The following is a 14,702-nucleotide window of genomic DNA, read 5'->3' as shown; positions in this document are numbered from 1 at the left end:
TCCTGTGTTTTACTACTTTTACATGTAAAATATGATCTTAATGCTATTAAGCTTTATGATCAAAGATACATAATCACATGTTCTATTTTTTTTAAACATACTTTGTGTTTATTAAAATTGTCATTTTCTATAAATTCCACGTACAACGAAAATGTTTAAAATAACAAGGAACGCGTGGATTTTATAAAGTAATACATCAATGTATCATTTGTATGTTTAATAACATAGCACTGTCTTTTTTGATAAATTATTTTTATTAGCTATATTTTATTGTCTCTCTTATTAACGTATAATTGTAAGATAATAAAAGTATTAATTCTATAAGTGATGTAATTACCAAACCTTTGTTTGTATTAATCGGAAATATTGATCTAGTGACTATGAAAATTAGTACTATTGATTTATAATTAGCAAATGGATGTAAGGGTTGGAAGACATGATTAAGGTGAAAACTAGGGAGTGCCAAATACGGGTGTTCATTAATAACCACACCTCTTTATTTAACACTGACATAAAAGCTACAGTATGTGCCTCTTAAAATTTCAGTTATACGTATTCTTTCACACAGTATACCACATTGTTCTACCTTTCTGTTTAAAACTTTTCATTGTATTAATTATTCCTATGATTAAGTGAAAACGAATTAAAAATTTTTTATGTTAATACAGATTATATTACATTTTTAAAAATATGTAAGTACTATAGATTATTATAACCATTTTTATTATAGTTAAAATGTATGAATATATACTGTAATGTGATATTAATATAAAATTTTAAATGAAATACTTCGTTGATAGCGTTTAGAAACAAACTTTATATTATTTTGCATTACTTTTTTAATGTAAAAATTCGTTTAATTAAAGTTTACATTTATAATTATACATGATATATAATTATGTGATTAATACCATAAAGAAATGAAATGAAATATTAATAATAATGACTTAATAATGATATTTATTCTCCATTTAAATATGTCTTACTTCTTCAAATTTATTTAAGTGACTGAATCTTTTCAGTAATTATGAAGGAATTGGATGAACCAACTATTGCATCAATTTTATCTTCATCCTTTCCACCATGTTCATCTCATGAAATAGCAGTACGACCTGGAGACTGTGTTGAAGGTAGAGTTGAAAAATGGTTGGAAGATGAAGCATTTTCAGGATTTCGAGTTTGGCAACTTGCTGGCATAATACTTTCTATTTTACTTAGTGTATTGATTGGACTTTGTTGTTGTATCCGATTCAGAGTGCCACGAACTAAACAAGAAATAGAAGCTGATTATATTCGAAAAAAAATAACAGAGAGTTTCAGACAAGAATTATCTAAAATCAGTAATACAGAAATGGATGATATGAACTTGAAGAAAGGTAAAGGAGTCCAAAGCAAGGTTGTAACAGAAAACGCTTAATAATGTTTTCATTGATTTACTTTATTATTTCAGTTAGTTTAAATACACATATTTGTTCTTTATTAGCATTAAGCAAAATTCAAAATAAATTTGATATGGAAGTACAAGAGATACAAAAGGATCATCAAGAAGCAACATATAAGAATATACAACATGGATTACGATCAAGATTCAATGCAATGTTCAGTGGAATTCATTTTACTAAACAAGAACATCCTAATGTTGACAGCATAATTTAATGAATTTACAAATAAATGTGTTATTATAAAACATTGATATTAAATACTATATCTACAATTATGGTTAATTTTTTGAAACAATAATATTGTTAGTATTATTAAGTTGTCAGTTAAAATTTGTAGTAATTAATTAAATTATGTATTCATTGTAATAATATTAAACGAAATAAATTCTATACAGCGTTAATTGACTAAATATAATCTTTATTTTATGAATATAATACAGAAATTAAGTTATCATACATGCAACAATAATCTATAGCAAAAGATAATACATTTTAGAAAGCACTTAATAGGACTAATTTATATTACCTACCACATTATGTTTTATTTACTTATATTATTAGATGGTTAGTATTGTTAAAAGTGCAGATTTCTCACTGTTGTAAAATAAAATAAATTGTTACAAATTATATGTAATTTAAATGAGACATTATTCATGAAACAAGAAGCAATCAGTACAAATTTTATATTTTCATTAATGATTAAAAGTTACTATTACGTTTGTTTCTAAACGATATAAGTTATTAATGCTAGTACATTTATAAAGTTAAATCATCTTATATGTATACGAAACAAAATTTTTAGACATAATTCTTATTGTCTCTCTCTCTTTCGCTCTCTCTTCTCTTACTCTATCTTTCTCTCTCTTCTTTGAAAACCAAAATTTCTTTACTCTTTACTATGTACGTAAGACAATTATAAAATTATTTATTATTTTAATTTTAAAACAATTTGTGGAAATTTTATAAAATTTAACAGAATATAAATACTTATAAAACCTATTTATTAGCTGGCAAACAAAAAATAAGTAACAGTATTGTAAAATGAACCAGATATAAGTTTATAAATGAATTTTTACGATTGATTTTAGGTAGAAAGCATTAAGATGAGAAACAAGTAGCAGAAAAAATAACAAAATATGAATCCTTGTAATAAAATTCTGAATATTCAATAAAATGAGTTTAATAAAAGTTAAATTTTAATCATCTTTTTAGAAATATGGTCTCTTTATAGATATAAACATTTCTCATAGAGAAATAAAATTTTTAGAAGAAATATGACTTATCATATATACATACATCGCTCGCACATATTATACACACACGCATATAGGAATGATTTAATTAATCATAGTGCTTTAACTACCTTAATGCTCCTTCCACTTCATAAAATGAAACTAAATTTAGTACGGAAATTGAATTAATCTAGATTTTTAACATTGTACAGCACCAACTGGTGTATTATTTTCCATATTTTTAATAATATCACATATAGTAGTTATTCACATGGAATATTTTAATTATACTCTGATGAAACATGACATTTAAAAGTCTAATACTTTTAAAAGCTCGTATGGATCAATATATTTTGTTTTAGAAATAATCCATTAAGTTAAGAAAGAAGCTGTTTATTTAATATTTATATTTATAGAAAAGAAATTTTCTTACATAAATATTTTTTTAAGATTTTATAAGATTTTTTAAGATTTAAAATATTTTTTTACAAAAAAAATATTCTTACGAGGACTTTTTCCTTAAATAGATATTTTTCTTTCTCAAACAAAAATCATTTATGATAGAAATAAATTTAAGGAAACTGTAATATTACTGATGTATCTCATTTGAAATTAGATCCATACTGTTGCATAATCCATATTGATTTTTTCTAAAATGAATTTCTATAAGTAATATTGAGATATAAGTAGAGGAAGTTATAAGACAATCTTCCACATGGAGCAAGGATATCTGTTTTATTCTACTATAAATTAATAAACTGTAGGAAAAACTTCATGGACTAGAGGATCCAATAGAAGCGTAATGTACAATATAGACAATATTATTAAAGGATTCGAAGTTGTTGTACATTGTGCAAAACGTTTCCATAGAGTGAAGGAACTACCTATGCTTTTAAAATCTACCTGCATGCGTTCTTTCAGTATGATCCTATTTATAGTAACAAAGAGGTATAGGCTGACTGACATATAAGTGTAACGATGACAGGATACCTCTAATTGATGAAGATTGGGAACTCACTACGAGGTAAGAGGTTTTCATAGATCTTGACCAAATAGCATTTTATTGTGCTACAGGACCACTAGCAACAATTGCGCTACGAAACCATTAGCAACAATTGCGCTAAATAGTCCATTTAAGCGTACCTTCACGAGATCTTATTTCTCCACCACGAAAATTTCATTTTCGGGCTTAAATATTGAAAGCTGATGACTGTTTGTGGAATCAACGATAAGATTGGTAAAAAATTTCCGCAGCTTCGACCTTTTGGTTCATCATCTAGCGGTTCTGTTACAGTTTCGCTCATAATGTTATGGTGTGGCGTGGAATACGGATACGGTGTTGAAAGTGGATTACAAGTAATATGTACCTCCCCCATATTCCATTTATTTTTTGTATCACTCGAGTCATTTCCTTGAGTCAATTCCGAAACACACGAAAAAGGTACCTTTTCATCTGTGGAGGTGATGGAACGATTAGAAATATTGATTACACGACCTTCTGATGTCAAATTACTTTTACGATGATTAAATACACTATGATCTAACATAGAATTTGATAAATTCATTGATTTTAAAGACGTTTTTCTATAGACTTTTGATCGTGTAAGGGGTTTAATTGTTAATTGTGGTGACGATACTGATCGCACAGAGTAGGAATTAGTACCTCTATTAATATCCATGTGATTTTGCAGAGGGTGACAATCGTTACTGTTTGTATTTAAATGCTTATTTTTTATAGATACATCGGGATTGATGGACTGAAGAGTGGATGCAATTGCTGGACTTGTGGGTGTTGTAATAATTTTTTCTTGGGTAATTATAGAATTTTGTATAGTGCACTCGTTAAGATTTGTTTCATTATTATGTTTTATATATTGAGTAGATACAAGATTATGTTCTTTGTAAATATTTTCAGATTTTAATATATGTTTTATAGACTGATTATGTTTGTTTGCCTCATTTATGGAATTGGAAAAAGAAAAGGAAGTTTGAGAACGGATAGAATTATTAATAAGCGCTTCATTAGTTCCTAATTGGTTAGGTCCAAATGAAGCGTCCATGAACCCTCAGCTTGGGAATCTTGAATAGAATGCACAGGTCAAATCATAATTCTTGAAGCGGCAATATTGCACATCTGTACGTAGCCAATCACCAGAACCTTTCAAATAATCAGTTTGCTCTAAATCACGTGGACAAGTAGCAGCGATTGATTCTTTGTTAGCAAAGATGGTCACAACAAATTTTTTTGGTTTGAAAGTGTTTAGAACACGTCGTATTATTTCCTCATATGATGCTTCTGGAATGTTACTCTCAAATGAGACATATGAAAACTCTGGCTCTGGTGTAATATGAATAGTCATGTAATTTCCCTGTAAAATACATATAATTACTTCTATATGTATTCTTTATATAATGTCAATTTTTTACTTTCCAGCAAGTATACTTACATTTTTAGATACTCCATTCATTGAATATCCACAAGGTTCAAACAAAAAATCGTCTATAATCATGTTTGGAATAAGTTTGTCAATTCCTGATTTTTGAGTTGCTTCGTCTGCAGAGGAGCATACATCTCTAGTGAAAAGAGACATTACTTCTGGATCTAAATGAGTCATTAGGATCTCTAAAGTTTGATCTGGTTCTACGGGTTCATCTACAGACTTCTCTTTATTCAAAGTGTATAAATACCAACAATCTGAATCTACAGAGCCTAAACAATAAGCTTCCCCAGCTAGAAAAAGAATTACAGCAAATTACATTTTCCTTGAAACTTTTTCTTCATCATAAGTATAACATTTACTTTATACAATATTATAAAATCTAAATGCATAAACATAAAAAGTATTCTTACCAGGGAAGAATGTATCAAGCAAAGCAACTTCTTCTTCAAATGCTTGATGTGGGGATATTTGTAACTCTGGCTTCTTGTAATTTTTTCTTGAGTAAAATACATTCTGAAACAATAATTATAATTTTATATAACCCATATTTCAATATTTTTTGTTTTTTTTTTAAATATAAATAACTTGATCATACATAGTAATAAAATAAAAAATTGGAATATATATTTAGAGACGATATAAAGACAAGAAGCATTAAATTAGAAATAATTTTGGACAAATGTATTGTCATGTGCTATATCGTGAGTAGGAGAGATCAATAAACCAAGAGGTAGAGATGTATCCTGTATACTAGAGGTTTCCTATATATAGACACATCATTTATCCATGCACTAGGTCAAGTTATATAGCCAAGTACTTTCAACTTCAATTAGTTTGTCTTAAATGGTAATGATTATAAACAAAAATTACAATTGTTTATAACACATTGCTCTTGCAGTATAATGCATGTATGTCAGTAAAATAGATAATTTTCTATATTTTCTTTTATAAAAATAACGTTTTACATATATTTTAGGTTTAATTAATAAGCTATACTTAAGAAATTATAAAATTTTCTAATTTGTGTATTAGTAAAAAAATTAATTAATAATGAAAAATACTGAAGAAGTTTCATACCTCGACTTCTTCAAAGCCAGTATACTCTTTTACAAGTTCCAAAAGGGGCTCCAAACATTGAAGAGGGGTAGTTGTGCCACATGTTTTCAGGATAAGTCTACGCTTTGATAGGAACATGCTGCTTTCACTGTAAAATAAAATTAATACTTATAATATTTTATATTTATTTCTGGATACGATTTATTATCAATTTTATTTGCAAAATTTATTTTTTATATTAAAATTATATCAAATATATTTTTATTTATATGCTAATATTATTTATATTTCAATCTTTTCTTATAAATTAAAATATAAATAATGGTATTTAATTTTTACATTTTAAGTGGTGTTATAATAATCTATTCCTAAGTTAATGTAATTATTTGAAGTTGATTTATATAATTATGCTCAAAATGTAAGATTGAATACAAGGTAAATGTACATTTCCTCAGAATTGTGATTTCATATATGAGTCTCTTAGAAACCAAACTGATTAACTCTACTCTTTATTAATTTCTTAATTCTATTACATAAGTATACAATTAACATACAATCTTAAGAAACAAATGATTTACTTCTACAATTTCATTCATGGCAAGATAACATAAACAATAGCAAAATTCTAAGATAAATTTAAAGAACAGTGTTTGTAACATTATCCCATTTCTATACTTTTTAAATACAGAGTTAACTAATTTAGTTTTTGAATGGCTTATATTATAACTTAAATCATTATCATATAATAGGAAGAAAAATTTATATATAATAGGAATATGTTACAAAATATACTTTAATTAAAAATGATCAAAATACTTTTAAAATATTGATAATATATACATTTTGTATATGTATACACAAACAAATATTTAGAATATTGCATTAAGATTTAGGCAAATGCTTCAGACAAAAGTTAGAGGATATCAAGAGAGAAAGATTATGTTAACAGTTTGTTATTTTAGCAGAATTTTTCAAGGTTATCTCAAGGTCAAATAAATGTAACCATGATCTACCTTCCTTGATTCTTACAATTTTTGGCTAAAACATATTTCAGTATCTTCCATAATTTTCGAAATACTTATCTAAGGAAACTAAAATATGACATCCTATATATATAATTTTTAAAATCAAAAAGATAGTCATTTAAATATGAATTTACTAATATTACATAATATTCTAGAACTAATATGTTTTTATTTATTTATTTCTTAATAAGCTTAAAGAAAGCTTTAATTAATGTTACTAGAATAAACTACTTTTAAATATTATTATATAACTGTTTAAATATTTATTATTTAGCGATTATGAACATTTACTTAGAACTTAGAGCAACATTTCGAATTCAACTACAAAATTTACTTTATTACGCCTTTTTATATGACATCATCGTTAATCGATATTTCAGAGGAGTAATGACGACAAAATACACGTGCTTAGCTAAGCTTGAAATTTATTACAAGTTTATTACTTTCTTTTAAATTGAATAAGATTTTAAAGCTGAACACTGAGGATACAAAACAAGAATGAAGAGAAGAGAAACTTCGCTTAAAATTAACATTAATCGAAGGAATTTGAAGGATTTTAATGAAATTGTATTTTTGATTTGTTTTTGAACAGCATTTTTGGCATAAATAATGAATTAAAAGTTATCAAAGAATGAAGGTTATTAAAAGACATTTACTTGGCTTCCACTGTAATATTATTTTTAGTTTCAGATCTAGATGGTATTAGATGAAAATAAAGTAAGACAAAATATGCTTATGTACCTTCCGTAAAATACTTAGAAAACAACTGTAACGATGATTAATCAAATATATTATAATATATTTCAAACATAAAGTATATCTGAAACCCAGAGTTAGTGTGTATTAAGATCGTATAATAGTATAATAATGATATTAAGTTCATATGTATCTTTTTGCAATTTTCGTTTGCTTTCCTCTAAAGCGTGAAAAATATGACTTAATACTTAATAAAAGTCTGACTCTGAAATCAAAATATACGTATACATGTATGTATAATAATGCATATTATAACAACAACAACGATAATAATAATAATAATTTATTTTTTCAGTCTCCCGGCAATGAAAAGGAACTCGGTGTACAATTGTTATTCTTATTTGCCTTGCATTCTGAATCATGCATCCTCCAGATACATATATGTGCACATTCTTCTTACCAGACTATTTAACTGTAGTATTAACTCAGCTATTGCCTATCTACCTAACTATACTTATTTAACTCTTATTGTTTAACTTTTATCTGACTATTTAGTATGAATCTAGTTATTATTATTTGAGAATATAATTAAGAAAGTAGAATCTCAGTAGAAAGTTATTTTATCTCCCAAATATTATAGAAAGCATTATACTTTGGATATTTTACATATTTTTTTATATGTGCATTCTATTGGGTTGGCAACTATTGATTGCGGATTTTGTCACTAGGTGGTAATGACAAAATCCGCAATCACTTAGTTGCCAATCCAATATATAGTTTTGCACTTTTTAATTTCCTATAAATGCATAATAATTCGCGGTCTATATATATATTATAATAGTATAATATAATACATACATATATATATATATATATATATATATATATATATATATATATATATATATATATATTAATGTATATATACTATCATATATTATTTGCGATTTAGAATAAACCTATTTTATGTAATTTGATAATATTTGATCAAATCGTATTCTTACTACGGTCGCGTTCATAATTTCCGCTTGACTATACAAATATCACGATTTCTTCTAGAATTTACTATACATATATTATTTGCGGGTTATCATTGGTATTTCGTATAGACATTGACCCTAGATTTTTTGAGTAAATAAAGATACACAAGTCACATTATTAGTTGAAACGAAACGTGATAATAAGTCAAAACGTTAAAGTACAGTGACCATAGACAAGATAACTGTGATACTGATTCAAGTACGATAACATAGAAATATAAATGAATAAAGTATTGATCTCTCCCCGAATATCGCATTATTTCTCGCAAGTTCCATTTTCTCTAAATTCTTTGCAGTTTCTAAACTTCGCCCTAGAGAAATCCTTACTTTTCTATTAAATCTGAAATTGGAAATGTTCTGAAAGATCTTTGTTCCTCTTTTGTTATAAGACAAAGATTATTCTTGGTCTTGATCATTTAAGACTACAAAAGATTATTGTAATAATAAAGTAATTGTAGTAATAATATTGCAATAATGAAGTAATTATAACAATAAAGCAATAATCAAATTTGATAAAGATTATATAAAAAAATGGCATTTCGTTATTTGTCTATGGAAGTGTAATTTAAAAGTATTCATAATTTAAATGATTATATAATGCAATGTCAATTAGTTAATCCAGACTCATAAAGCAGTAAACTCTACAACAGTTTGCTCGTGAATGGAGAACTCATTTTAATGTTTAGATCTCAGGTTCTCGGAAATCAGCCGCAGTCTCTATTAGTAAACTATGTAGCTCAATAAATAATTACAGCTACAAGTAGTACATTAGTCATGTAATATACTAATATATAAGTAGTAATTATAGTATCCAAATAAATGGTCACTCTTGTATATGTATACACTCTTGTGTATAAATCTAAAAAATTTTCTAAAACGAATAAAAAGTTCCATAATTTTCTAGAAAAAGTTGGCATTAAATTATATGTGTCAGTATTATTATTATTCTAGTTTATTAAGTATTATCTATGTATATCATTATTCAAATTTATTTCGTGAATAAATTTAAACAATTCTTGCAATGTATCATGAAATAAAATCTTATTGCAATGTATTCAAACAAAAAATTAAGTAAAAGAGAAAAGAGAGTAAAAACTCATCCAATAGATCTGCTTAATTTGAACATAAAAACAGAAATAGATTGGGTGTTTACAATATGTATATCAGTTACAGAAATATAATAATCTACATGCTTACGGGTTATATTACTCTCTCGTACAGTAAATGGTTTGATATTAAATTTCATTTGAGAAACAAATCTAGTTTATCTCTTTTTCACATATATATACGTACGTACACTCGCTCATTTACTCACACTTACACACATGGCGATGTACACGTTCACATGCCTGTCATATTGTGCAACGCGGAAAAACTGCGATGGAAAAAACAAGTATGAAACAATACAATACAGTACAATTTTAATTAAAACAATTATTTTATTATTACCTCTCAAATAAGATTAATAAATAATTTGAATTTTATTTTAATTTCAATTATCCTTGAATAATGCATATCTCAGATTATAAAGAAATCAGTATTTCTGTCGTAGATGACAATATTACTATAGTGGAGTCAGAATATTATTTTAGGGAACATTTATTCAAATACGAAATATCAGACAAAATAGAAAATTATTTCATTAATTTTGATAAAAAATATTAAAATTATTTAATAAAATAATTCAAAGAAAAATCATTTGCTCATAAACTAATACATAACTATTTCAAAATAACACCTGGCCAAATAAGATATGTATATCACTAAAAATTTTAAAAATTTAATTTAAACGTAATGAATTCTTCCGCATAATATGAAGAAATATCAAAAATCTCTATTGAGATTCTAGCTTTTTGATTATATTCCTAAAAGTATGAATTTGCATAAGAATCCGCAATCTAATCATAATTAATCATCAATATTATCGGTAGCCACTGATTCTCATGGACATGGCATCACTCATAGTCTAAAGTCTAAAGCAATGCACAGACAATGCGAGGCAGACCCGCGAGGCTGTTTCACCACGCTCGAGCTTCCTCGTGCCGTCACATAGATATAGTACGCGAGGCAAGCAAGTGAGGCAGAGTGAGCAGTTACGCTTTCGACAAAGTCGTTCAATACGCATCCAAACGAAGCGAGTAAAAAGCTGTGAGCAAAATTGTGCAGATTTACAATAATTAATTGTAATTGTAATTGTAATTGAAATACAATTACGAAGTACACTGTAATTGAATCAAAATTATGAATTAAGAGCTAATCAAACTTAAAGGATAATAAGAGGAAGGAAGAAGCCATGTAACAGAAAAAACAGAAAAAAATTATTATCCGTGATGAATATGGTATTATTCATAAGCATAAACATTTATTTCACCTTTTCAGAGCTTTCAGCTGTAATTCAGTTACATTGTATTTGAATTACATCATGCTTCAATTACACTCATGATTACAGTAATTAGCAATAGGGATTACAACGTAATTGAATTATTATGTAATTGAAGTACAATGTGAATAAATTACGCAATTAAATTACAGTGTAATTCAATTAGCACAATTGTGCCTGCAGGATACCTTTGATCTCACCAAAAAGTCGACAATTGTTGGTTCGCCCTGAGGCACGTCTCGGAACGAGGCAGCCTCGCGGGTTTGCCTCGCACTATCTGCACATAGCTTAACGAGAGAGACGTGTCTCGTTAGCTCCTCCATGCAGACGCTGATGTCACGTATTCCGGCAATAGCTACTTTATGTTTAAATGTTTACATTTGCATTTTTTCTACTAACTTTAACAGCATTAAAATTATATTTATGTTGGTCCAAAACAATTAATAATTACATATTTATTGAATCTAATGATATTTTTGGTTTAATGCCAGACAGACTCGATGAGTCTACAGCCATCAACATCATTGTTAAAAAGAAAAACGTATAAAAAATATATGAGAAATAAGAAGCGATAGCAAAAGTAATATGTGTTATGTAAGCTAAAACATAGCGTGTTGTATAAAATTGTAATAGTTTTTACATATACGTACGTATATTATATATCATACATGCACGCATTAGATACACGTGCTCACTACATGCACATGCAATTACACGCATGTAAATAAAAGTGTATAGAACTTGTAGATAGCAATACATAGTAATAGGATGGATCGCAGAAAAGATATTGATGACTAAGAAAGAGAACTAAATGATCAAACTAGAAGTTCAAGTACAATTCCATTTAATCCAATGATATAATTTATATGTTCTTCGTTCGTAATAAATGTCACTGATGAATTGATCGAAGAATTTGCGAAGCTAAAAAATCTGCTATCATGTTGTATCAAGTTGTATTAAGTATAAATAAATATTTTATGTAACCTTTTAAGAAGAATTATAGTGGGTCGCCATACGATTAAATTTAATATAATGTATGTAGTTCTTAAAATCTTGTACGAGCTCCATTTCATTATCAAAATTTGCAAATTTAATAACAATGAGAGAAATAATAAATATATGTGAAACTAAAATCAAAAGTTCAAGTCAAGATATTGGAAAAACACATTGTAGACAATTATGTTGCTATTGTCCTTTTCAGTACCCAAAGCGTACGTAATTAACGTATATGTAATGGTTAAAAAAAGTATGGACATACCATTGTATTTATTATAGCATTTACATACTAATTAATTGGATCGAAGAATACTAAATTTTATATCATTTAATAATATGTACCTTCATATGGCTACAAAAATTTCCAAAAAGGCAATGTTAAATTTTAACCTAGAATATTATTTTTTGTACATATTATCTTTAGTATTCGTTATTAATTCCCTCTCATATTGGTTATAATTTATTATTAACTCACATTCGGTCAGTTTCGAACCAATTACATTTTTCTAACGATAAAAGGTACATATCTCGATTTTGAAGAAAATTTTTGCGATTTATTGTTTTAATAGTATGTTAAACGTCTTCTTAAAACATTAGAAATCTCTTCTGTTTAAAAAAGTGAGAAAATTCTTTGAATCATAAAGTCATAAAGTGATTTGTGCGAATCACGTGTTTTTTTATTAAACGCAGGAAAATAAACGCACGAGAATATGGACTAACTTTGTATTTATAAATGTACATCTGCAAATTTTGCAACAGGAACGTATAAGAAAAAATATTTTTTAAATTGACAATATTTTTCCTCAACTTCTTAATCTCATATCGGATCAAATATCGCGCGAACAAAGTAAAATCAATAGGATTTTATTCGCAGTAAAATAAATAAAAATTTACCAAGAGCAATGAATGACGGGAACATTTCATTACGTTGAATTCCAACGGATATATAGAAATCAGGATACACCAGAAAATTTTTGAAAATTTTTCATGGCTTTTGATCATTGCTTTAAATAAAATTAACAAACTTACAAGCAAGACAACTGAACATAAATGAAATTCCTACATAATTTTAGAATGCGTTTTAGAACTAATTTAACGAGTTGCCAAAACTTTATCATCGCTTCCAACATAGATGAACAACTTTCAATTGATTTTACATAGTAATATCATATATTATGTGAGCATATATATTATTTTTTTATTACGTAACATTCGAGGAAATAATGGGAAATACAAGATAGTCGTTGATATTATATTAATAATTAATTTATGATTACTTTTTGCATTTTTCCTTCTAAATATTAAGTACTATTAAATAATTTTTTGAAATATGTATGAATAAAAAATAAAGATATTTGAAAAAGTTAAAAAATAAACTACATAAGGTTGAATAAAATTTGTTTATATTTTAACAATGAGATCCTAACTAAAACTTAAGTTTATCTATAGAACACGCTAACTAATATGTGTACTTGCTATGTGAAATAATCACATTGATATGAAATGTATTTTGTTTTAGTTTTAATTTAGTTTCAATTTTCTGTAAGCCAAACCAACCAAGTTTCATTTTCAAAGCTATTGGACCGAAAAGTAGAAATAAATGAATAATAAATGATATATATTTTAAATAATATATAATTTGAGTAATATTAAAATAAATATTGAAAAAATATTAATCAAAAGCACTTTCAATATTGTATTTATGCAAATATAATCCTATTAATATTTACATGAAAAAATAACACTGATAATTTAAAGTGTAGCTCCATAGGAGCTAGATTAAGATACATCTGGTATATGTAATTAACTATGAGGAATGATGAGATTAGATTAGATTAGATTAGATTAGATATTCCAAACATATTAATCACTAATACAATACACAACAAATAAAATAATAGTACTCAAGATATTCTAATAATTATCTATTTTTAGTATTCATCTTATTCTAAGATGAATGATTTTTATCAGTATTCAAAATAAATAAAAATATGTGTAATATCTCCCCAAATTAACATAAAAGAATGGAAATAGTTATATAACTTCGATTATTTTGCATCAATTAATGTTTAAAATTATAAATAATGTAAAATATTAAATATTAGTAAAGTAGGCGATATATTAACGAAATAACGAAGTAATAATTCATAAGATATTAAAAATATTATTATACCGAAATGTAAACAGATATAAATAAAAAATAAGAAAACATGAAACAAATTTTTTGTCATGAACAATCTTGTCTCTAAAAAGTTGTAATTTAAAAATGATATGTTTAAAGAATCAGCATTGAAAACTGTGATAATATTCGTTTACGTGATGATCCTCCTCAACTTAACAATGTTATCAATAATTAATTTATTAATAAACAAATACTTTATTACATATATTTCC

At 26.3% G+C, this 14,702-nt stretch overlaps 3 protein-coding genes across 6 annotated transcripts in view; 1 reads left to right on the top strand and 2 right to left on the bottom strand.

The window, feature by feature from the left end:
* Positions 1 to 456: 456 nt before the first annotated feature.
* On the top strand, positions 457 to 1,843 carry LOC132909267 (transmembrane inner ear expressed protein). Of its 3 annotated transcripts, XM_060964001.1 has the most exons (3): positions 457 to 696; positions 1,023 to 1,376; positions 1,451 to 1,843. In XM_060964001.1, exons 2-3 carry the CDS (start codon positions 1,028 to 1,030, stop codon positions 1,654 to 1,656), a joined length of 555 nt encoding a protein of 184 aa, XP_060819984.1. In that variant the 5' UTR covers positions 457 to 696; positions 1,023 to 1,027; the 3' UTR covers positions 1,657 to 1,843. The 3 variants fall into 3 exon arrangements, with proteins under 3 accessions (XP_060819984.1, XP_060819983.1, XP_060819985.1); XM_060964000.1 differs by lacking the exon at positions 457 to 696 and having other exon boundaries at positions 729 to 1,376; XM_060964002.1 differs by lacking the exon at positions 457 to 696 and having other exon boundaries at positions 732 to 1,376; positions 1,484 to 1,843.
* LOC132909263 (uncharacterized) lies at positions 1,840 to 4,734 on the bottom strand. Of its 2 annotated transcripts, none has more exons than XM_060963994.1 (2): positions 3,818 to 4,734; positions 1,840 to 3,324 (listed from the first exon to the last, which is right to left on the bottom strand). In XM_060963994.1, the coding sequence occupies exon 1, from the start codon at positions 4,732 to 4,734 to the stop codon at positions 3,820 to 3,822; it is 915 nt and encodes a 304-aa protein (XP_060819977.1). In that variant the 3' UTR covers positions 1,840 to 3,324; positions 3,818 to 3,819. The 2 variants fall into 2 exon arrangements, with proteins under 2 accessions (XP_060819977.1, XP_060819978.1); XM_060963995.1 differs by having other exon boundaries at positions 1,840 to 4,127; positions 4,338 to 4,734.
* Positions 4,523 to 14,702, bottom strand: part of LOC132909259 (S-adenosylmethionine decarboxylase proenzyme) — a 28,770-nt gene continuing 18,590 nt past the window's right edge. Inside the window, exons 3-6 of the mRNA XM_060963991.1 lie at positions 6,193 to 6,319; positions 5,526 to 5,628; positions 5,122 to 5,405; positions 4,523 to 5,043 (exon numbers count right to left, since the gene is read on the bottom strand). Of these exons, the coding sequence (XP_060819974.1) occupies positions 4,741 to 5,043; positions 5,122 to 5,405; positions 5,526 to 5,628; positions 6,193 to 6,319 (817 nt within the window). The 3' untranslated portion in view covers positions 4,523 to 4,740. The remainder of the gene's footprint in view (positions 5,044 to 5,121; positions 5,406 to 5,525; positions 5,629 to 6,192; positions 6,320 to 14,702) is intronic.

This window comes from Bombus pascuorum, chromosome 7 (genome assembly GCF_905332965.1).
Source record: "Bombus pascuorum chromosome 7, iyBomPasc1.1, whole genome shotgun sequence".
NCBI classification, from domain to species: Eukaryota; Metazoa; Arthropoda; class Insecta; order Hymenoptera; family Apidae; genus Bombus; species Bombus pascuorum.
This window is presented reverse-complemented; position numbering and strand designations above follow the sequence as displayed.

Coding starts and splice junctions, on each gene's coding strand:
- LOC132909267 (XM_060964001.1), top strand. CDS start 1,028: ATGAAGGAATTGGATGAACCAACTATTGCATCAATTTTATCTTCATCC. Junction 1,377..1,450: donor TGATATGAACTTGAAGAAAG/GTAAAGGAGTCC, acceptor TTATTATTTCAG/TTAGTTTAAATACACATATT.
- LOC132909263 (XM_060963994.1), bottom strand. CDS start 4,734: ATGGACGCTTCATTTGGACCTAACCAATTAGGAACTAATGAAGCGCTT.